The 25,845-nt window shown below is 40.0% G+C and overlaps 1 protein-coding gene across 1 annotated transcript in view; it reads right to left on the bottom strand.

Annotated features, from left to right (window-relative positions):
• The window catches only part of LOC126297757 (src substrate cortactin), a 136,059-nt gene that overhangs the window by 48,584 nt on the left and 61,630 nt on the right, over window positions 1-25,845 (bottom strand). Inside the window, exon 6 of the mRNA XM_049988932.1 lies at window positions 25,603-25,713. Coding sequence (XP_049844889.1) covers window positions 25,603-25,713 — 111 coding nt within the window. The remainder of the gene's footprint in view (window positions 1-25,602; window positions 25,714-25,845) is intronic.

The raw sequence follows: 25,845 nt of genomic DNA, 5'->3' as shown, positions 1-25,845 counted from the left end.
AAAGTGATCAGGTGCTGGTGCCACATAAGATTTTGTTACACACAACAGCACGAAACATCCCAGTGGCTATTCTTTTTTATACCAGTGCATCAGTTTCAATGATACACCAGCTGATGTACTTAAGTGAGAGTGCTCCCTCGTTCAGTTCAATGCAGTACAATCAAAACTGCTGTTGTACGGCCACATGAGGTGCCACTTCTACAATGTGTATAACTAATGGCCACTTATAATCCGGTGTCTCGAACAGTGTAATTTTTTGTTGTGTTAGATCCATTGGTGGAGAATATACTTGGCCTTGATGCATATGCTGCTGTAAGATTTTCATTACATTATGCTATATGTTCGCTCAGCTTGACAGTACCTCATGCTGGCATTGATATGCTTCATACAAAATTTGTGCCACTATTTGAAGCTGGTTTGAGGAAACTAGTTGAATTTCAGGCTCACATTCTCTTAAAGCCTACAAGTCTGAGATTTTGCAAAGCCTGCTCATTTCCACCGGCCATTAAGAATAAGGTTGAGATTAAATTGGACAGTCTAAAACAACAACAACTTCCGTCCACCATTTCCTACAGTCAGTGGGCTTCGAAATTAGTGGTGGTTAGCAAACATGGGGCCTATCTTTGACAGGAGGAGGACTTTAAGTACACCATTAATGCTCAGGTGGACACTGACTCTTATTCTTGCTTTTTCAGGTGAGCTCTTTCTTAAACTTTCAAGATGTAAATTATTCTCCAAAATTGATCTCACATGCGCTTATTTTCAGTTGCGTTTTGATGAAAACTCTCAGAAGATATTAAATATGAGTTGTTGAAAAGGAACACTTGCTTCAATTAGTTTCTAGATCTGAAGATAGTCTTCACTGGCCGAAATTGGTCATCAAAAGTAAATAACATTGTGATCAAGATTGTGTTATTCAAAGAATTTGATATTAGTCTTCAAAATGCTGTTCAGACTATATCAGTATAACATATTGCCTTTGGTGTGGCAAGTGCTCCCATCACATTCCAGAAGTTTCTTGAACAGACTATTGCTGGAATTTCATATTGTGTAAATTACACTGGTCATACAGCAGGCCAATATTTGCACAATCTTCATCTGGTTTTTGTGGGCCTTGCACAGAAAGGTCTGAAGTATAAATTTCCAAATGTGCCTTCTTTAAGCCGTGGGTTACTTAGGTTATATCCTCAGTGAAGAGGGTCATTGGCCCACAACAGAATATGTAGAGCCTATTCAGAATAGGCCTGTGCCTAAATCCATTAACGACCTTCACTTCTATATCCATACTTCTCCAGCTAACTTTCAGTTTACATTATCATCTTCAGGAATTTTTCGGAAAAATGAATTACTACGCACAATTTATTCCCCAAGCAGCCTCCATAGCCCATTTGCTAAATAGTTTCCTTAAAAAGAAATCATCTTTCAATGGGCCGAACAATGCACCAGAGCTTTTCGGAAGCTAAAATGAGCCCTACAATTTCTACCTGACCTCTTGACTTACCAGCCCCATTTGCAAATGGCCTTGTCCAAATATGCACCCCCATATGGCATCAGAGCAGTTCTCTCTCATATGTTATGAAGTTGGAACAGAGAGACTAATCACATTTACATTGTAGACATTTATTCCAGCTCAGGAGTATTATTCTCGGCCTGAAAAAGAAGCAGTGGCCATTGTTTTAAATGTCCCAAGGTTAAATGATGTGAGCATATGGAACACTGCCTTCATCGATATACCATGTAATTGAATAATTTTAAGCATTCTATTCATTATCACACTTTTCCTCGGCATTATAATGCACTACCTCACCTTCTGGAAGGTCTGGATCTTGAATTTGAATACCCGGATAAAGTTTTTATTTATTTATTTATTTTTTTTTCTCCCCCCAGTTAGACGACCAAATGGAGAAGTCGCTTGATGACTTGCCTATAAATTCCCAGGACATTGCTACATCATCTCAGCATGATCTGCTTCTTTAACAGGTCCTGCAATACCTCCGATTGGGTTGGCCTCCCAAGCTTTCCAGTGCAGATCCACTTAGTCTTTTTTTCCCATTGGTGGCACCAACTTCAAATTTGGTACAGTGTAGTGCTCCTTACAGAAGATAATAAACAGTGCCAGGTTGTAGTACCATCCTCTCTGCAACTTCGGGTGCTTCAGTTCACACATCAATCCCAATGAGGAATTTATAGGATGAAGCAACTGGTATATGTCAATATATCTACTGCCCCTGTGTGGACAATGATGTTGTATGGGTGGCACAACAGGGTACCATTTGCAGGCATACCCAATGGCCCCATCCCAGTTATTTCCACCAAGTCCTGCACAAAGGCAGTAAAGAGACTGGGATTATGCCAATTTTGTGAAACTTTTCCTGGAATTCATATGGTTAAACATCATGGTCTCCTCCCATTTCCTCTATGTTGTCCTCCACCAACTGACAACTACATTGGCCACAGTGAGAGCCTCAAAAAGGATCTTGATAACAGATAGTGCACCTCACATGTTAGTGACCAACAGCTTCACCAACTAACAGCAGGTGATTTGAAAAGGTTTTGCACCTGCAAAGGTATTAAACACATTATCAGCAGTTTGTTTGTACCTTTAAGGAAAAGAATCTGAGAGCTTTAGGGGTGGTTAAATCGGCTTCATAGCTAAACTCCTTCCCAAATTTAGCATGCTGGCCTCACATCTGGGGAACGACTGTTCAAATACCCATCTGGCCAAACAGATTTAGGTTGTATGTGATTTTACAAACCAGTTTTCTTCTCACCTTCCCATAATCTGAGCCTGTGCTCCACCTCTCATAACCTCACTGTTGAATCTAGCTTCTTACAGGCCCACACCCGTCAATGGTGCAAGCCTGACAGAACTCATTCATGGGTACCTCACAGGATGCTTGACAATCTCTTATATCCACCACTGGAACAAGAAGCCAGCACAGCCATGCCCTTCTGTGTGAGAGCCCTAGTGTGGGCTCACACATTTGGCTGGAATCCAGAGTGGATCCGGGGTTCATGGTGAAACAGGGACATCAGGCAATACTGGTGGCTACAAAATCTGGGATGCTGCATCATCACTGCAATCAACTCCAGTTGCGGCATTCTGGTCAATGGCCTCCTGCAGCAATGAGTCCATCTCGTACACCGCCACAGCTAAGTCGTAGGTCTCAGAGGATGGCTGCCTGGCCCTTGCACGCTGTGAGATATGGTCATGGACATCAATTCGACTTCACCAATGTCGAATACCAACCCCACCTTATCCCACAGGGGTGTCTCTGTTTGTAGAAATCTCTGTTTGTAGAAATCTCTGGTTCTACGCAAGAAGTTCGAATCCACCATCAGCATCGTTGGCAGCCCCAAGCATCTCCCTGGAGTGACACTTTCCACCTCTCACCTGCTTCCATGTCGTCCACCCCCACACCAGCTGGGCAGGTGCTGGCCCTACATGCTGTTTCAAGGGGAGGGGGGGAGGAGGGATTTAGTAATCCTGCTGAACATGAACATGGATTACACAGATGTATTGATATACGTACTATTGCACAGGTTTGGCAAGGGTGCCTGTGGCAGAAACCAGTCTGAGATCACAGGCTCGTCACAAGAGCAAATGTAGTGGCCAAATAAAAGGCTGTCTGATGGTAATCTCTGCTTCAGTTACTGTTATCCCACTTGCCTCTACCGATGTACTCTAAAATGTTGTGACTGCTTACTATGTGTTTAGTGCTAAGTAACCTGAACACGTGGTTTACATGACCACTAGGCTATGAAACATTCATTATGAAATACATGTTATCCAGATTAGTCAAGCTTGTGTTTTATTTTACTACCCCAGAATAATCCCATAATAATTTCTGTTTGTAACTTAAATGAATATTATGCCAAAAACTATTACTATTTGGTTCATGCACTAATTGACAATTTACACTGTTGTTGCAAAAGTTCTTTACCTTCAGTAAACACTGCAGCCCACAGTGAGGGTTACAACAGCTATACTATCACCAACAAACAACAGCAAATAAGATACTGGGCCCTCCCCTTCATTAAAACTGAAAAGTTCCAAATTGAAATACTTAAGGATAAAAATAAAAATGGTAATACTGATCAAAAGTGTGAATTTTAATAAGGTTTGTCTACAGAAAAAACTCATCCTGGCCTATGTCAGCATCAAGATTTCAGCAGAATCAAGGTTGGTACCTCATGTCAGACAATATGGAGCAAAATTATGGAGCCAGTGAGAAATTAACAGTAAACTATCTTATAAGGAACACCAAAATCAAGATATATATCCATGGAAACCCTAAAATACACTAACAATTTGTTCCTATGTGTCCTGTAGTAGATAATGTTTACAGCCCCACATACTATATTAGGACAAAATTAAAAAGCCTCCTTAATAAATTTTACACATACAACAAAAAATATACAGTAAGAAAGTCTAGAACATTAGCTAAAAATATCAGAGAGATAAAAATACCTCCAAATTCAAGATTTATATCTTCTGATATTACTAACCTATACACGAACATTCCAATGCAGGAAACAACCTATATCATAGAACAAAACCTACTTGAATCCAGAAAAATCTCAATACATGGCACTACAGAAATATTACAACTAATAAAACTTATCACACACCAAAATTACTTCAAGTTTGATAATAAAATATATACACAAAAAGATGGAGTTGTACTGCTGGAACCATAGCTGACATATTCCTTAACAGCTTGGAAGAAAAATTCTTCAAAACAAAAAACCCAACTAATCAAAAAATCATATACTGCTACAGAAACGTAGACAACACTTTAATGTTTGTAGACGGTAACCTTACTGGCATAGACAAAAGACATAAACCACTGAATCAATTACACCTTAACCCTTTGATTGCTGGGGATGTGTCAACTCTTCATGAAGTAGAAGTTTATTGTCTCATTACATACCATTTCAAGCCATTGACTTAAAAGTACAGGAGACTCGTCAAAGCACAAAAACTGGTTTACAATTTTCCTTATAATATCAGTAATATAATACTGAATATTACTTAATTAAGCAATTCATAATTTTTCTTCAAAAGTAACAAACTTTTAACATTATCAGCCCTAAGCATTTGCTCTCTCCTGCTCAAATTTTCAGGTTGTTATTTATGAATTCTTCTACTGAATAGTAACATTTCTGCACTAGTTTCTCATATAAGGATTTTTTTCGTGTTTCTAAATTTATGCTGAGCAATTCTCTTCCTTTCACTTTGTTATAAATTTTCATAACCATATAATGTGGAGTTTGAGCATAAAGTTTTAAACGGTGGGTGGGCAGCATAAAATTCTTTTGATTTCTGGTGTTGTAATCGTGTTGAAAATGATTTGCTACATAGGAATCAGGGTTACTATGCACAAAGATAATCAGCTCATATATGTATAGTGAGGGAAGACTTAGTACACTCAGATTTTTTAAGACTGGGAGACATGATTTTCTTTGACCTACATTGTACATTTTTCTAATGATGGCTTTCTGAAGTTTTAGTATTCGACATATATGGTTTCAGGCACCCCAAAATACAATTCCATACCTTATTACTGACTCATACAGCAGAACCCCAGATACCTGAGCCAACGTTAAAGGAAGCAAGAGATGCAATCAACAAATTGAAAAACCATAAAGCACCAGGATCAGATTGCATAACTGCAGAATTAGTTAAAAATGGGAGACAGAAATTGGTAGAAGTAGTTCACAAAGTGATAACTAAAGTATGGAACTCAGAGATGATACCTGAAGAGTGGCAGGAGTCGATTCTGATCCAAATTTTTAATAAGGGCGACAAAATGCATTTTAGTAATTATAGAGGGATATCACTATTGCCAGCATGTTCCAAAATTTTCTCGAATATTCTGCTAAGCAGGCTTACACAATATGCAGATGAAATTGTGGGGATTACCAAGCCGGCTTTCGGAGGAACTGATCAACTACACACTGTGTCAAATTTTGGAAAAGAAATGGGAATGCAATAAACCAGTTCATAATCTTTTCGTAGATTTTACAAAAGCATATGATTCAGTATTGCAATCACAATTGTACAGAATTATTTTGGAACTTGGAATACGAAAGAAGTATGTTAGACTTATAGAAGCAAGTTTGAAAAACACAAAAGGTAGAGAACGCGTGGAGAAATTGGAGTCAGAAGAATTTGTAATAAAGAACGGACTTAAGCAGGGAGATGCCCTGTCTCCGCTACTTTTTAATTTAGTCCTAGAATATATTGTACGAATGGCAGCAGATAATTCAGAGGGTGTGGAGTTAAATGGAAATATTAAGATATTAGGGTATGCAGATGATCTAAACATCATTAGCGATAAGAAGGAATCTGTAACAGCAAATGCGAATACGTTAATCAAGGCTAGTGCAGATGTAGGTCTAAGGATAAGTGAAGACAAAACTAAATACCTGGTTACTACTAGAATGCCAACAGCAGTAGATCAGGAAATGTTAAGAGTTGGAGACATGCAGTTTGAAAAAGTGAACACATTTAAGTATCTAGGTGTGGACATCACTTCGAGAAATGAGATTGAATCTGAACTGAAGAAGAGATTATGGGCGGGAAATGCATGCTACTTCTCACTGAATAGATTACTTTCATATTGTCTAAGAATTTAAAGATTAGAATATACAAAACTATTACTCTACCAGTTTTGCTTATGAGTGTGAGACTTGGTCTCTCACTGTGCAAAATGAAAAGCCGTTTCGAGTATTTGAAAACAAAATTTTGAGGAAAATTTTCGGAGCAAAAAGGGATGACATTAGCGGAGAGTGGCGAAAACTGCATAACGAAGAGCTTCACAAACTCTATTCAATCCCTGACATAATCAGTATTATTAAATCATGTAGGCGGGTCACGTAGCTCGAATGGATGAGGGCAAGGCAGCGCGCAGAGTACTGTTAGGGCACCTAGAGGGAAAAGATCCTGTGGGGAGACCAAGGCTTAGATGGGACGACAATGTGATGGCTGATTTAAGGAGCCTAGGTATTGAAGGTGAATGGAAGGAAATAGCCCAAGACAGGGACAGGTGGCGAAAATACGTTGCTGCGGTAATGGACTCTCGAGTCCGGTACGACCAGTGAGTGATTGAGTGAGTAAGTAAGTATTACTGACTCAAAGTAGCTGTGATATACTACTTTTCTTATGCCCATACTGGTAGCATTGTACAATATTTTCACTGCATATGCTAGGCTATTTAATTTATTTGCAAGGTACTGTATATGTGACCCCCATGATAGATTTTTATCTAGTTGCATTCCTAGGAATTTCACATACCTAGCTTCCTGCAAATCCTTCTGTGACTGACCTGAATATCATTTAATTTTGCTTGTTTTGTTTTAAATTGCATTAACTGAGTCTTTTCCATGTTTAATTTTAACCCATTTAGATCAAACCAGGTATCTAAGTTTTTTAGAGTATTTAATACAGTTTGTGGAATTTGATCTGCAATATTACTTTCAATTATTAAAGATGTGTCATCTGCAAATAAAACTAAGTGACACTGAATATTAAGTGGCAGATAATTTACGTACAACAAAAACAGAATGGGACCTAAGGCAGAACCTTTGGGGGGGGGGGGGGGGGGGTACTCCTTGTGAAATGGTTTTCCATTCTGAAGTATACGTTCCTCTCTCTGATGTTATAACCACTCTTTGTCTTCGGTTGGTTAGATAGGATTTAAACCATTCTAATGTTGTACCCCTAATTCCATACTTTTCCAGTTTACAAAGTAGCAAGGAGTGATTCACACTATCAAAGGCCTTTGATAGGTCACAAAAATTCCTGTGGCATGCAATGATTTGTCTAGAGACAAGCTAATTTTATCAACAAAATTATTTATAGCAGATATTGTGGTTTTGCCTTTTTGAAATCCATACTGATTTTTAAAAATTATTTTAAATTATTCTATGAATTTTTGAATTTGTATGGTGACTGCCTTCTCAAATATTTTTGACAGTGATGGAAAAAGAGAGATTGGACAATAGTTTCCCATGCGTTCTTTTGCGCCTTTTTTTGAATAGTGGCTTAACTACTGCGTAATTCAGAGTCCCTGGAAAATAACCTTCTTACTACTGTAGTTAGAGGCTGCGCAATTATTTTAGAGACTGTTTTTAACACTTTTTTTGGTATCCCATCCCTGATGTTTCACTTTTTAGTGACAGTATCACATTTTCTGTATCTTTTACTGTATTTTTTGTAAAGGTACTGAAAAATGCACCGTCAAGTTGCTCACCATTGAAGAAATTTACTGTGACTGGATACTCTGCTACATTTATAAAGAATTCATTAAACAATTCACAAATTTGAGCAGGGTTTACAATAGTTTTACCCTTTATCTTGATTTTAGAAATATTGTGGCCTCTACCTGTGGCACCTGTTTCAGCTTTGATCACTGACCATAATGCCTTTGATTTGTTTTCACTATCCAATATAAATCTATTATTTTCCAGCTCTTTGGCTGCCTTTACTACTTTCTTAAAAATATTTTTGTAATCTTTTACATAGGTAACAAAATCAGGACTTTTATTATGTTTTAATTCCCTATGCAGCCGCCTTTTTTCTTGCACTCAATATTTTTATTCCATCAGTAATCCACTTTACTTTATTTCCTACTTTTTATGATGTACAGTAAGAGGAAAGTTTCATTTAAAATGAGCAGGAATTTGTCCAGAAAAGTAGCAAAATTTTCAGAGCATGAAATACTATGATCTATAGACCACTCCACCTTATTTAATCTATGATAGAATAAGTTTACATTTTCTTTGCTGAACTGGCGTTTGGTGTCGGTTTCTTTTGTTGTGCAAGATTCTATTGTTTTTGGTAACTCCATAAACAGAGCGCAATGATCAGAAAATCATAAATCTAAACAAAACTTATTTGTCTCATTATAAGTGTAATTGGTTAAAACATTATCTATACATGGTGCAGACACTTCGTTAACTCAAGTGAAATCAGTGAAATTTGCACTGAAACCCAATGTTTGAATCATATCAATGAATTTTGTTGAGTTATTGGTTTCACTGTCTAGATCTATGTTGAAATCAGCAGTTATTATGATTCTTTTATTGGTTTCTTTTTGAAGTTTTTGGAACAGACACTGGAATTTCGACAAAAAATGTTTCATTATTTCTGCGCCCGCAATTCTGTACACATATAAAATTACAATATTTTGCGCTAACTCTACACAGCAGCTTTCAAATACACATTCTTCATTAAGGGAATCAAAATTGAGTCTTGCTTTCATTCCAATAATCTTTCCACTAGTTTGCACTATTCTCCTTGAGTTAAATTACTTCTATAAAAGATGCTGGCAACATAAAAATTATCAAGGTTATTCAAGATTTTGATACTATCCTTTGTAGGCCAGTGTTCATTCAAGCACACAATCTTGATATTTGGTATTTCCGACAAAATGATTTGCAAGTCATTTAGTTTAGTTTCTCTGCCATTTATGTAATCTGAACTTAACCCATTTATGTTCAAGTGCAATAAGAATGTATTGTTACCTTTTTGAATATTCCTAATGGCATCTGGTTTGAAACGCTGTTTGTGTATTTTTGTTTCAACTTCATTAGGCTTATCAATTTTTACACCTACATCTTTGCATACTAGTTTCCCTTATTAAGTATGGTCTTACGTATATCACTAAACATATTGCTGAATGTTGCCGATCCTAGCCAGTTCAGATGCAGTCCACCTTGTCCTAGACATTTATCACTAACAAATTTATCCGAATCTATGAAAACTGCACCAAGTCTGCTGCACTGCTCTCTGACGCGGATGTTTATCCTGTCTATGTATTTATCACTTACAGATCTTCTGTGCAGGATACTACTAATAATTAACTTTGATGCTGGTTACACATTTTTCGCCATCAGGATTAGGTTTCTTGCTTTGTTTACCATCTCTTCTTCATTGCTGTTTCGCAGTGAGTTTGTCCCCACGTGCATGAATACACCTTTATAGTTTTCATCACGATGTACCGGCGGGAATGCATTTTGTTTCGTTGTCTGCTTGTTCTTGAGGTGACTATTTAATTGATGTATACCTATCCCAGGGCGGACATCAGTTTTAGTATTCGATACTGCAACGTTTTTGAGTAGTGAATCCCCAATTATGAAGAAGTCATTTGCGGTACCTTGTTTGCCACGTTCTTGATGTTTCCTTTTGTATTTTGTTTTTGTACGTTACTGCAACCTACTTTTATTATTTTATTTCTAGGTTTGACATGTTTTGTATTTCTTTCTACGCAATTTTTGTCATTATCATCACTTTTTTCAGTTTGTATATCACTTTTAACACCGAGTCTCAATGTGGTTTTGGCCATTTTCCTTCACTGATTCACTGTTTCCACTGATCCACAAATGTTTTTCATTTAATAGTTTTACGTTTTCTTGCTTAAAGATTACAATTTCTTTTCTGAGAGTCTCAATGTCACTATTCAGAAATTTGATAATTTTGTCTTTTGAATTTATCATGTCGAGGAAGTCTTCACATTCATCACTAACACAGTTACGACATGACCACCTAATATCGTCATTAACGAACTTGAGATTCACATTCGCGCATTTTTCGTGTAACCAGAAGTTACATTTCACACAGAGGATGCCTTTAATCACACGTTTTTTGCATTCTTTACACTCTGCGCTGTTATGAAACTTCTTTTTAGCTGAGGCTGAAGTGTTGCTGCACTGTTCTACTGGTGCCATCTTATTTCATGCCTCACCGTTCCCCTGGCACACCTGACGTGCCCTTGGGTCTTCCCTACAGCGCTAAGGATGTGTTGTCATGTACCACACTACTGGCCTTTCCAGCGCTAGGGACTAGTTTAGGCGCATTGAGTCAGAGCTACCTGAGTGCTACAGACACGTAAACACGCAGAGCTGTCTTTCCGCCCTGCCCTTCCAGTAGCTGTTCAGTGATCTGACTACATAGTTCGAGAGTGCATATATGTTTATTGCTGCATTCCCTCTTTGCAGAATTTGGCTTCAATTCCTATGTTTTCATCAGTTTTCTTGTTTTCTATGAGAAATGTCATGTCGCCGTGGTTGCACAGATAAAGAAATCCTGAATACGCTCACTAATAGTGACAGTGAGTGTGAATTATCTGACGTCGTTAGCAGTGATGATTCTTCAACAGAATCTCGAAGCTGTAGTACTCAGCCCTTCACATCAGAGGGGAGAGCAAGAATTACAGTCAGCAGTTCCTCTGAATCCGAGGAATCAGAAAGTGACAGTGAAATGGTTAGGAAAAGAGCACACTTAAGTGACCCACTTTACTGGAAAGAAACCGATTTCCAGCCGTTTAACCATTAATTCGATGACTCGAGTTCAGGACACAACTGTCAATTAGATACTGACTCAACCATTCTTTCATTTTTTGTAATATTTCTGTCCCAAGAACTTTGGCAATTTATTGCAGATAAAACAAATCGTTTTTACGTTTACACAAGAGAAAATACTACAGAATCTGTGAATTCCCCGACTGTCAAAGTGGAAAGACACTGGATTTGAGGACATGTTTTGTTGCTATTTGCCTTCTAACGGCACAAGTTAAGAAGTTAAAATGAAGTGATTATTGGTCCAGAGATACGGTTTCCAATGAAATTATGTCCTGAGGGTTTTTGTCTACTTCTGAGAGTACCGGAGGTGACAGTCTATTTAAAATTAGGGTGATTGTTGACAAAGTTTGTAGTTCATTTTGCCCATATCACAAGCTTTGTATAGATGAAAGTCTTGCTGTTCAAAGGGCAATTATCATTTAAGCAGTTTATTCCAACCAAGCGAAACACATTCGGAATAAAGACATTTGTACTGGGTGACTGTTGGAGTGGGTATAATTTGGATTTTATTGTATATACAGGTGCAACAACAGAAATTGGGTTCCACAATTTGGGAAAAAGTGGTGATGTAGTGATAACTCTTCTGGGACCGTATTTGGAACAGGGTCATATTCCACATGGAGATAATTGGTACTCCAGCCCAGACCTGTTCCTCTGGCTTCACAACCATTGAGCAGCTGCATGTGGCACTGTTCATAAGAATAGGTGCACCATGCCAAAACTGCAGAAGAAGTTGAAACGAGGAGACACTGAGTTTAAGTCCACTGACAAGGTCCTTGCTATCAAATGGTGCGATAAGAGAGAGGAGTGCATATTGACCACAAGTCACACAACACAAGTGGTTGAATCACAGAAGACTGTCAGAAATACTGGTGAAAAAATAAAGAAACCACAATGTATTGTATTTTACAATTCGAGTGTGGGTGCAGTTGACCGTTGTGACATGTTACTGAGCTCAGTGGGATCAGTGCGTAAGACTGTGAAATGGTTTAAGAAATATTTTTTTCACATTCTGGATTTGTGCACTCTAAATGCTCATGCTCTCCATCAGTTGCTAACAGGGCAAAAAATGGCACTTTCAGAGTTTCACCTTTCTCTCTTACAGGAGATTGTACAAAAATATGCTACAGAATGGAAAAAAAGCTGATAGGGGAAGGTGCTATGATAACGAGAATCCTCTGCGATTCACAGGGAGACATTTTCCAGCTGTTATCGTGAGTGAACATTCGCAGAAAAGTACGCTAATCCACAGATGCATGGTTTGCACAAAACAGAAAGTGTGCCGGGAAACTAGATACCAAAGCAAAACTTGCAACGTTCCATTACGTGTTGTATCCTTTGAGACTTACCACACAAAGAAGCATTATTAATCACTGGGAACTAAATCTGAGAAAATTTATTGACACTTCTGAATAAATTACTAAAAAATGTAAAAAATGAAATATAAATCTGTTTTTAACTTCGCCAGTGCCAATCCAAAGCCCAGATCGAAAAGGATGGGAAATAGATGCAACAGGTATAAAACTATTCAAACAAAGCCTGACTTCTTCATGTGTGGCAGTTTACTGGCAAATGAATGGAATTGGTGATTGAGACAGTGCAACATCTGTACTGTGGCAAATGTAATTACGCCAAGTACATTGGGCCAGTATAACAAAACCCATATATTAATCTGCGTACGATACATTTAAATATTAACGGATAACATGGACAGTTGTTCTTTTATCCTTAATAGTACAAATATAAATCACATTCAGTCTACTTGTACAAAACCTGTTTTCCATAACTGATTTAAATGCCTTTGATCAACGAGAAACAACATGCCAAAGTTAAAATGCTGTTATCAGTGTGATTTTTCTTGCTACTTCGCCTCTGTTGTTAGCAAAGATTGGAAATTAAACTCATTGTTCTTGGGAGGGTTGGGTGCTTAAAATTTGTTGATCAAATGACACTGGCTTTGAAGCATTAACAGAAAATGATATTAGTAAAAGAAGTTTCGAATATACCCTGCTTTCATGTTTTTCATAAAAATCAACAACTTTTCGACTAATCTGTAGATTATTGGAAAATAGTCTCTCTCTCTCTCTCTCTCTCTCTCTCTCTCTCTCTTTCTCTCTCTCTTTCTCTCTCTCTCTCTCTCTTTCTCCCTCCCCCTCTCTCCTCAGTCATCACAGGCCCTGTAGACCACGCGCTGCATCAACAATGTGCTTCCACCGCCTTCTATCTCTCGCAACCTCTCTGCACCCTGCGGAAATTCCTAATGCTGTGATGTCATTCTCTATGTCATCTTTCCACCTTGTACGAGGTCGTCCCAATGGTCTTGTTGCCTGGAGAGTTCTTTCAAATGCTTTCTTGGAGATTCTGTTGTTTTCCATTCTAGCCATATGTCCAGCTCATTGCAGTCTCCTACTTTTTAATTTCTGGATGATAGTGAGTTGCTTCATTAATCATAATCAGCCAAGAAGTATGCAGCACAGCACAGGGTGGGTTGGGCAGCGCAGGCCACTCCGGTCCCGGCGGCGGCTCCGAAGGACAGGCTTGCAGCACAGGTAGCCAGATTAGGCCACAGGCCTTGGCGCCTCAGCACGCCAAGCAGATGGCGTGCCTCCAGCAGTCAAAGGGTTAAAATGAAATTTACCACAAAACACAAAAATAACAAAACAATCAACTTTCTCGACTTAACTAACAGCAAACATTGCTTTGAAATTTACAGAAAGTCTACCCCAACAGACTGTATAAGTAGTGCACACTCATGTCATCCTAAGGCCCACAAACTCGTGTTCTTCCACACAATGCTTAACAGATTAACAAATTTTACACTAGAAAATGAAGCAGTTCAGAAGGAAATAAAAGTCGTAGAATACATAGCCCAGCAAAATGATTATGGCCCGAAAATTGTAACGCAATTATACTACAGGAAAGTGCAACCAAAAAAGCCCAGTATACATAAAGAATTAAAACGAAGAAGAAGAAAACAACATACGTGACCACAACTGATCTGGGAAATATCTCAAACAAAATTAACATATTATTCACCAAAACTGACATTGTCTTTGCATATCAAAACACACAGTCTCAAACAAAATCTACAAAGGCAGCTTGAAAATTCCATACACAACCACCACAGTGTTTACAAAATTTCATTTTATATATTTATTTACACATCAAGTTCCGTAGGACCAAACTGAGGAGCAAATGTCCAAGATCGTGGAATGTGTCAATACATGAAATTACAACGTAAAAGTAATAAAAGACAAAAATAAAATGTTTGTGAACCCAAAAAATGTCAAGCCATAAATTTAAGTAAACATAATCAGCAATACAACAAGAATCAGCTTAATTTTTCAAGGAACTCCTCGGCAGAATAGGAGCAACCTATGAGGAAACTCTTCAGTTTCCATTTGAAAGTGCATGGATTACTGCTAAGATTTTTTAACTCTTGTTGTAGCTTATTGAAAATGGATGCAGTAGTATACTGCACACCTTTCTGCACAAGAGTTAAAGTCTGATCCAAATGCAGGTTGGATTTATGCCGAGTATTAACTGAGTGAAAGCTGCTTATTCTTGGGAATAAGCTAATATTGTTAACGAGAAATGACAGTATGGAATATATATACTGAGAGGTCAATGTCAAAATACCCAGACTTGTGAATAGGGGTCAACAGGTTTTTTTTGAATTTACACAACTTATTGCCCGAACCGCTCGTTTCTGAGCCAAAAATATCCTTTCAGAATGGGAAAAATTACCCCAAAATATAATACCATATAACATGAATGAAAATAAACAAAGTAGACTAATTTTTGTGTTGAACGATCACTCTCTTCAGATACTGACAAATATTAAAATTGATGGCATTAAGTCTTTGTACAAGATCGTGAACGTGAGCTTTCCATGCCAGTTTACTACCTATCTGAACACCTAGAAATTTGAACTGTTCAGTTTTACTAATCATATGCCAATTCTGTGAAATTAAAATGTCAGGTTTTGTTGAAATGTGTGTTAGAAACTGAAAAAACTGAGTCTTACTGTGATTTAGCTTTAGTTTCTTTTCTACAAGTCATGAACTTATACCATGAACTGCACTATTTGAAACCAAGCCAATGTTGCACACAACATCCTTTACCAACAAGCTAATGTCATCAGCAAACAAAAATATTTTATTGAGTTACCTGTAATACTAGAGGGCGTATCATTTATATAAACAAGGAACATATGTGGCCCCAACACTGATCCCTGCCCCCCCCCCCCCCCACTTGACTGTACCCCACTCAGACCCCACAACACAGCCATTCTCAACAATGTGAATAATGACCTTTTGCTGTCTATTACCAAAGTAAGAGGTGAAACAATTGTGAGCTACTCCCTGTATTCCATAATGGTCCAACTTCTGGAGCAATATTTTGTGATCACCACAATCAAATGCCTTAATTCAAACAAAAAATATGCCTAGCATTCAAAACCTTTTGTTTAACCCATCCAGTACCTCACAGAGGAAAGATAATATAACATTTTCAGTTGGTAAATGACTTCTAAAGCCGAACTGTACGTTTCACAGCAAATCGTGTGATATAAAATGACCAATTATCCTTACATACACAGCCTTTTCAATAACTTTAGCAAACAGTGATGGCATACAGATAGATTTAAAATTTTCTACATTATTGCTTTCTCCCTTTTTATAAAGTGGCTTTACTACTGAGTACTTTAATCATTCAGAAAACTGACCATTTCTAAAGAAAAAATTACAAATATGGCTAAATACAGGACTAACATGTGCTGCACAGTACTTTAATATTATGCTAGGCACTCCATCATATCCATGAGAGCATTAGTCTTCAGTGATTTAATTATTGGCTCAATCTCCCCCTTGTCTGTACCACAGAGGAGTACTTCAAACATCAACCTCGGAAAGGCATTTGCCAAGAGTGTTATATGATTCCCTGTAGAAACTAAATTTTTATTTAATTCACCAGCAATGCTCAGAAAGTGATTGCCAAGCGGGAAAGCGCCGGCAGACAGGCACATGAACAAAACACACAAACACACACACAGAATTACGAGCTTTCGCAACTGGCAGTTGCTTCGTCAGGAAAGAGGGAAGGAGAGGGAAAAATGAAAGGATGTGGGTTTTAAGGGAGAGGGTAAGGAGTCATTCCAATCCCAGGAGCGGAAAGACTTCTCTTAGGGGAAAAAAAAGGACAGGTGTACACTCGCGCACACACACACACACACACACACACACACACACACACACACACACACACACACACACACACACACACACACACACACATATCCATCCGCACATACACAGACACAAGCAGACATATTTAAAGGCAAAGAGTAAGGGCAGAGATGTCAGTCGAGGCGGAAGTACAGAGGCAAAGAAGTTGTTGAAAGACAGGTGAGGTATGAGCGGCGGCAACTTGAAATTAGCGGAGGTTGAGGCCTGGCGGATATCGAGAAGAGAGGATATACTGAAGGGCGAGTTCCCATCTCCGGAGTTCGGATAGGTTGGTGTTGGTGGGAAGTATCCAGATAACTCGGACGGTGTAACACTGTGCCAAGATGTGCTGGCCGTGCATCAAGGCATGTTTAGCCACAGGGTGATCCTCATTACCAACAAACACTGTCTGCCTGTGTCCATTCATGCGAATGGACAGTTTGTTGCCGGTCATTCCCACATAGAAAGCGTCACAGTGCAGGCAGGTCAGTTGGTAAATCACGTGGGTGCTTTCACATGTGGCTCTCCCTTTGATCGTGTACACCTTCCGGGTTACAGGACTGGAGTAGGTGGTGGTGGGAGGGTGCATAGGACAGGTTTTATACCGGGGGTGGTTGCAAGGGTAGGAGCCAGAGGGTAGGGAAGGTGATTTGGGGATTTCATAGGGATGAACCAAGAGGTTACGAAGGTTAGGTGGACGGCGGAAAGACACTCTTGGTGGAGTGGGGAGGATTTAATGAAGGATGGATCTCATTTCGGGGCAGGATTTTAGGAAGTCGTATCCCTGCTGGAGAGCCACATTCAAGGTCTGATCCAGTCCCGGGAAGTATTCTGTCACAAGTGGGGCACTTTTGGGGTTCTTCTGTGAGAGGTTCTGGGTTTGAGGGGATGAGGAAGTGGCTCTGGTTATCTGCTTCTGTACCAGGTTGGGAGGGTAGTTGCGGGATGCGAAAGCTGTTTTCAGGTTGTTGGTGTAATGGTCGAGGGATTCAGGACTGGAGCAGATTCGTTTGCCACGAAGGCCTAGGCTGTAGGGAAGGGACCGTTTGATATGGAATGGGTGGCAGCTGTCATAATGGAGGTACTGTTGCTTGTTGGTGGGTTTGATGTGGACGGATGTGTGCAGCTTTGGGTTGGCAGGCTTGGGTAACCAAGAAGGCTTCCTCTAAGCGGCCCATAAATAGGTTGGCATACGAGGGGTCCATCCTGGTACCCATGGCTGTTCCCTTTAATTGTTGGTATGTCTGGCCTTCAAAAGTGAAGAAGTTGTGGGTCAGGATGAAGCTGGCTAAGGTGATGAGGAAAGAGGTTTTAGGTAGGGTGGCAGGTGATCGGCGTGAAAGGAAGTGCTCCATTGCAGCGAGGCCCTGGACGTGCGGGATATTCGTGTATAGGGAAGTGGCATCAATGGTTACAAGGATGGTTTCCGGGGGTAACAGACTGGGTACGGATTCCAGGCGTTCGAGAAAGTGGTTGGTGTCTTTGATGAAGGATGGGAGACTGCATGTAATGGGTTGAAGGTGTTGATCTACGTAGGCAGAGATACGTTCTGTGGGGGCTTGGTAACCAGCTACAATGGGGCGGCCAGGATGTTTGGGTTTGTGAATTTTAGGAAGTAGGTAGAAGGTAGGGGTGCGAGGTGTCGGTGGGGTGAGGAGTTTGATGGAGTCAGGTGAAAGGTTTTGTAGGGGGCCTAAGGTTCTGAGGATTCCTTGAAGCTCCGCCTTGACATCAGGAATGGGATTACCTCGGCAAACTTTGTATGTAGAGTTGTCTGAAAGCTGACGCAGTCCCTCAGCCACATACTCCCGACGATCAAGTACCACGGTCGTGGAACCCTTGTGAACCGGAAGAATGATGATGGATCGGTCAGCTTTCAGATCACGGATAGCCTGGGATTTGGCTGTGGTGATGTTGGGAGTAGGATTAAGGTTTTTCAAGAAAGATTGAGAGGCAAGGCTGGAAGTGAGAAATTCCTGGAAGGTTTGGAGAGGCTGATTTTGAGGAAGAGGAGGTGGGTCCCGCTGTGACGGAGGACGGAACTGTTGCAGGCAGGGTTCAATTTGGATAGTGTCTTGGGGAGTTGGATCTTTGGAGTGGGATCAGGATTGTTTTTCTTCGTGGCAAAGTGATATTTCCAGCAGAGACTACGAGTGTAGGACAGTAAATCCTTGACAAGGGCAGTTTGGTTGAACCTGGGAGTGGGGCTGAAGGTGAGGCCTTTGGATAGGACAGAGGTTTCGGATTGGGAGAGGGGTTTGGAGGAAAGGAATTGGGGTGTTGTGGTTCCAGATTGTGTTGACTAGAATTTTGAGGTGTTGGGGGGAGTGGAGCTGGAAGTGGGAGATTGAGTAGATGGGAGAGACCTGCCACCCTACCTAAAACCTCTTTCCTCGTCACCTTAGCCAGCTTCATCCTGACCCACAACTTCTTCACTTTTGAAGGCCAGACATACCAACAATTAAAGGGAACAGCCATGGGTACCAGGATGGCCCCCTCGTATGCCAACCTATTTATGGGCCGCTTAGAGGAAGCCTTCTTGGTTACCCAAGCCTGCCAACCCAAAGTTTGGTACAGATTTATTGATGACATCTTCATGATCTGGACTCACAGTGAAGAACAACTCCAGAATTTCCTCTCCAACCTCAACTCCTTTGGTTCCATCAGATTCACCTGGTCCTACTCCAAATCCCATGCCACTTTCCTAGACGTTGACCTCCATCTGTCCAATGGCCAGCTGCACACATCCGTCCACATCAAACCCACCAACAAGCAACAGTACCTCCATTATGACAGCTGCCACCCATTCCATATCAAACGGTCCCTTCCCTACAGCCTAGGCCTTCGTGGCAAACGAATCTGCTCCAGTCCTGAATCCCTCGACCATTACACCAACAACCTGAAAACAGCTTTCGCATCCCGCAACTACCCTCCCAACCTGGTACAGAAGCAGATAACCAGAGCCACTTCCTCATCCCCTCAAACCCAGAACCTCTCACAGAAGAACCCCAAAAGTGCCCCACTTGTGACAGAATACTTCCCGGGACTGGATCAGACCTTGAATGTGGCTCTCCAGCAGGGATACGACTTCCTAAAATCCTGCCCCGAAATGAGATTCATCCTTCATTAAATCCTCCCCACTCCACCAAGAGTGTCTTTCCGCCGTCCACCTAACCTTCGTAACCTCTTGGTTCATCCCTATGAAATCCCCAAATCACCTTCCCTACCCTCTGGCTCCTACCCTTGCAACCACCCCCGGTATAAAACCTGTCCTATGCACCCTCCCACCACCACCTACTCCAGTCCTGTAACCCGGAAGGTGTACACGATCAAAGGGAGAGCCACATGTGAAAGCACCCACGTGATTTACCAACTGACCTGCCTGCACTGTGACGCTTTCTATGTGGGAATGACCGGCAACAAACTGTCCATTCGCATGAATGGACACAGGCAGACAGTGTTTGTTGGTAATGAGGATCACCCTGTGGCTAAACATGCCTTGATGCACGGCCAGCACATCTTGGCACAGTGTTACACCGTCCGAGTTATCTGGATACTTCCCACCAACACCAACCTATCCGAACTCCGGAGATGGGAACTCGCCCTTCAGTATATCCTCTCTTCTCGATATCCGCCAGGCCTCAACCTCCGCTAATTTCAAGTTGCCGCCGCTCATACCTCACCTGTCTTTCAACAACTTCTTTGCCTCTGTACTTCCGCCTCGACTGACATCTCTGCCCTTACTCTTTGCCTTTAAATATGTCTGCTTGTGTCTGTGTATGTGCGGATGGATATGTGTGTGTGTGTGTGTGTGTGTGTGTGTGTGTGTGTGTGTGTGTGTGTGTGTGTGTGTGTGTGCGCGAGTGTACACCTGTCCTTTTTTTCCCCTAAGAGAAGTCTTTCCGCTCCTGGGATTGGAATGACTCCTTACCCTCTCCCTTAAAACCCACATCCTTTCATTTTTCCCTCTCCTTCCCTCTTTCCTGACGAAGCAACTGCCAGTTGCGAAAGCTCGTAATTCTGTGTGTGTGTTTGTGTGTTTTGTTCATGTGCCTGTCTGCCGGCGCTTTCCCGCTTGGTAAGTCTTGGAATCTTTGTTTTTTATATATTTTTCCCATGTGGAAGTTTCTATATGATTTACCAGTAACAGAAATATTTTTTCTACGAACTGACTTTATATCATCAACTTTGTGCTGCTGACCAGACACTTCCTTCACAAGTGACCATATGGTTTTAATTTTATCCTGTGATTTAGCTATTCTATTTGCATACCACATAATCTTTGCCTTCCTAATAACATTTTAAGCACCTTACAGTACTATTTGTAATGGGCTACTGTAGCTTGATTGTGGCTACTTCTAACATTTTGATATAATTCTCGCTTTGTTCTACACGATATCATTATCCCGCTAGTCAGCCACCCAGGCTGCCTTTTACTGCTAGTGCCCCATTTAGAATGTTCTAATGGAAATTAACTCTCAGAGAGCATGAGAAATGTGTTAAGGAAAGCATTATACTTGTCATCTATGTTATCGGCACTATAAACATCCTGCCATTCTTGTTCCTTGACAAGTTTTAAGAAACTCACTATTGCTGTTGGATTAACTTTCCTACATAGTTTGTAGTTATATGTGACATTCGTTTGGGTACAAAGGCTTTTAGTGTTAAATTTGTGCATCATGGTCTGAAAGGTCATTCACCCTTTTACTAACAGAATGCCCATCTACTAATGAAGAATGAATAAAAATATTATCTATGGCTGTGTTACTGTTCCCCTGCACCCTAATTGGAAAATACACAGTCTGCATCAGATCATATGAATTTAGGAGATCTACCAACTTCCTTTTTCTTGCATCATCATATACAAAATTAATATTGAAGTCACCACATATAACTAATTTCTGGTACATCCTATAAAGTGAGCCAAAAACCCTCTCTAGCTTGAGCAGAAATGCTCTGAAGTCGGAGTTAGGGGACCTATAAACACCAACTGTTAGAAGTTTACTTTCACTAAATTCCACTGCATCTGCACAACATTCAAATATCTGTTCAGTGCAGTGCCATGATATGTCAATGGACTCAAAGGGAATACTGTTTTTTTTTATGTACATGGCCACTCCCTCACCCCACAAGGAACTCCTTGAAAAACAGCCAGCTTATCTGTATCCTGATAAAGGAAGCCCTTGAATTGTGAAATTATTTAAGTGGTGCTCTGATAAACCAATAATTTCACAGTCAACATCTATAAGCAGTTCACTAACTTTATCTCTAATACCTCTTATATTTTGATGAAATATGCTAATTCCTTCTCTACTTGGAAACATGACATCCTCTGGAAGTTAGCCCTTAGTTAGAGGGACTACCTTTAAGCAGGTATACCTATCAGCTGACTTCAATCTAAAAAAGGTGCAGCTCTAACACTAATGACTACAGGAATTTTTCCATGAGTGATCCCACCACCACCCACTACACTTGTCACCTGTAAGTTTTGCCAGCCTCCCCTTCCCATACCTATTGAGGTGCAGGCCACGTGTATTGTAACCCGATCTTCTAATAGACTCAACTAGCACCAGTGAAATGTGACCCATGCCCTCTACCATCAGTGCCTTCTCCAGCCCCATGTTAACGCACCTAACAGACGCATTACGGTGAGGCCATTCATGATGCTGAAACAGTTGTACGAAATGCACATTAGTGCCACCAGTTTGAGTAACTATCTTTACCAGGTCACCACTTACATCATATTCCCCATCCCTATCAAGACTGTTCGCTGTTCCACCCACTATCACTACCTGATCTTCCTCCACAAAATTCCTACGTAACTCCCCTATGCTGTCAGTCACTAGGGCCACCCCTGCATTAGGCTTAACAATGCTGGTGATCTGGTACTCACTCCCCAACACTTCCTGTAACTGCTGGCCCACACCTCTACCATGCGAACTACCTAGCAGCAGAGCCGCCTCCTTTCATGCCACAAATTCTACACAGAACAAACTCGTAGAATCTTGAACATTAGATATATAAGGAGCACACCAGAGAAAGTGAAAACAACCCATTCACATTTTTTCAACATCTACAAACAGAAAAACATGACATAAAACCCATAAATGAAGCACTAGAAATCCTCCATATTATGCAAAAGGGAGCAACCATGAACATCCTTGAAGAAATAGACATATATTCACATGCATACAGCAGCCCCACAAATTTACTGAACGAACAAATCGACCTAAAGCACAAAAAGTACACAGAAAACTTTATTCGCATTGTAAAGCAAGAAAATGGGTACTGTAATAAAACAGAGACACTAAATAATACATACTCATGGTAACAGTGATAGCAACATGAAGAGCATACAAGAGACATAAGATCAAGAAAACTTCACAAATCATAGTCAATAACAAAATTATTATGAAAAAATAAAAATATAACATAAAAATTTCAACTAAAACAAAACCAAACTCCAGGCAAAAACATAATTAGAATCAAACCTATAAAAATAATAAAAAACAACCAAATTTCCACACATCACTTACTTATAATGGTAACTATGTAAACAAGTAATATCGCTGATCCACTGTCATCCAAGCTGTCAAGAGAAAAATAGCATACATAAAAACTGACTTTAGTCAGAGATACATCTCCAATGTACATGTAAGGAGAAACTAATAATTCTAAAAAGAGACAGGACATGGCAGCAACGATATTACATGTAAGGAAAAAACACAAAACAAATGTATTATAACTTTCCTGGTTATAGTTACAGACCATTATATTAGGACCATCACTTACATATGTATTTACATAGCACCTGATGATGATAATTTTCCGAAATGGGCTCAATGTGAGTGATTTATAAAATAAAAACCATTTAAAGAGCAGTGTAGCTGGCTGATACTCATAACAAAACCTGGAAGTACGTTCTTTTGAATAAGCAAAGCACAATCTTAGAAGCCAATTTGGTAATGTATGGGGCAGATCAGTGAATAAACATTTTTGATAATCTTAAAACACTAGTGAAAAATCAATACTAGCATCAAACAAAAAATAAAAATAAAATCAAAGTTATATGGATTCCTGTCTGCGAGTGGTATTTCGTATGTCTGAGACTGGTGTTTTGTAGCATTACAATCTCAGATCTCATATTGCTTGTGCAGCAAATGTTGTCAGAACAACTTATATTTTGAGTGTCTCCTCCGATCATCATTTTCACGTCTATCATGTAATATCTATAAGTAAAGGACAGTGAAAGTGGCATTTAAAGGAAAGATGTAGAAAGTCTGTAATCACACACGTAGCATTCCTGTGAGGACCATAAATCAATTAATTACAATTTACAAAAAGGGACATACATAGTCATTTCTTAGTATCCACCACATGGAAGATAAACACTTAACATACGGAATGACTTAAAAAAACATGTTTAAAACTGACATGGCACATCCAGCATACAACAAGTATCAGTAATCACATAGGAACTGGGAGTCGCAAATGCCACAAGATGATGCTCTGGTCACGAGAGGGCATTGCATTTAATTGGGCTGTACATTTTCCCAGACTGACTTGGAGGTTGCACATACCTCATATTCTTGTGAGAAGTTGTACTGGGCATGATGAATGATGTTCCCATGCCTACTTGTCATCACATCTGACTTCAGCATGATGGAGTCACTGCGCATTTCAGCAGAAAAATGAGGGCACATCTGTAGGCAACCTTTTCCAGCTGCTGGATTGCTCATGGTCGGCCAGTTGCATGACCACTGTGATCACCTGATCTGTCATCAACTGATTTTTTCTGGTGAGGATGCCTCAAGGGCCTTGTGTACAAAACACCTGTTACACCTCAGGAGAGCCTAGTGGGCAGGATTGTTGCAGTAGCGGGATGTCATTGAGAGGGTGCACTGTTCGATGCAGTGTCGATGTCAGATTGCCTTCATGCATCTGGACAGCACTTTGAGCCTCTCCTGTAGCTGGCATACATTTGTAGCATGTGACGAAATAACTCCAATACCATTCAGTAGCCCCGGATGGCCTTTACGAAAACTGCTTCCCATGTGATTACTGATCTTTGTTGTATGCCTGAAGTGCCATGTCTGCTGGTAAACATTTTTTATCACCCTGTATAATACAACAAAAAGGATGCTGCCACACACTTAACTATCATCTGTGAACTGTGGATGTACAGTACTACAAAATACAGTGAAACTTTGGATTCTACAGGATAATAGAAAAAGTTAAGTGCAGACAAGTTTCCGGCTTTGAAGTGGTGACTGTAAAGCATTGTTATTAAAGGGAGATGGATTTATTTGAGAGAAGTGTATGTTGTGGTCAGACTAGAGAGCCATAATATCTTAAATAGTATGCAATTTCATAATGAGGGGAAGGATACAATATCCAGAAATTTAAAAAAATGTGTTTTTGAAGAGAGACTAGTTGTTGCCACCATGATGTAAAATTAGTCTCTACAGTTTGCTGGCAGTCGCAGTGTCTCCCACAATGGCTGATGAATATAGATGATGTGCTAAAGGGTGGCCACAGGAGTTGGGAATAGAGCCTAATCAAATGATTATTTGTTCACTGCAAAATTTAGTCAACAGTTGTGATGAGATTGCTTTTAACCAAGGGCATATTTGGAGAACAGAGTTTGTGAATACTAATCTTTATTCTGTGTGTCTAAGGTGTTTAGCATGTTTCTCCATGAAAGGGAAAAAAGCCACATGATCCCTTGTATAGATTTCTCACACCAAATTACCTGTTATATCTTATGAATTACATCTAGCATTATTCATACTATATATTTTTACCTTCTGGTTTCATATATTTTTTGTATTTATGTTTACAAGTCAGTACACTATAACTTGAACAAGCACTTACTTGAATGAACAGCAACTTCAAACACTTGTCACACTGTTTGTGTGTATCTAATTTACTGTTCTCTTTTCTTATTTGTAGTAAAAATAGCACAAACATTTTCAGTTTGGTAAAGATTAATAGCTGTATACAACAATACCTTTTTGACTTGCATGCTTTTCAGTCTTCTCTACATGATCCCAGCCCAAAGCAGACTTGTCCTGTCTGTCAGTTTCAACTCCAAATTTTCCACCAAAGCCTTTAGCATAATCTGAAACAGTAAAGCAATAGTTGCTATTACAGTGATACAAAAATTCTCATGTAACAGCCTCCTCCTCCCCCCCCCCCCCCCCCCCCCCCCCCGTACCCCAAAAAAGTCTAGCTGCAGCACCAACTTACCAAG

This window comes from Schistocerca gregaria, chromosome X (genome assembly GCF_023897955.1).
Source record: "Schistocerca gregaria isolate iqSchGreg1 chromosome X, iqSchGreg1.2, whole genome shotgun sequence".
Lineage (NCBI taxonomy): Eukaryota > Metazoa > Arthropoda > Insecta > Orthoptera > Acrididae > Schistocerca > Schistocerca gregaria.
The sequence above is the reverse complement of the archived record's forward strand: the minus strand, read 5'-3'. Positions and strand labels throughout refer to the sequence as shown.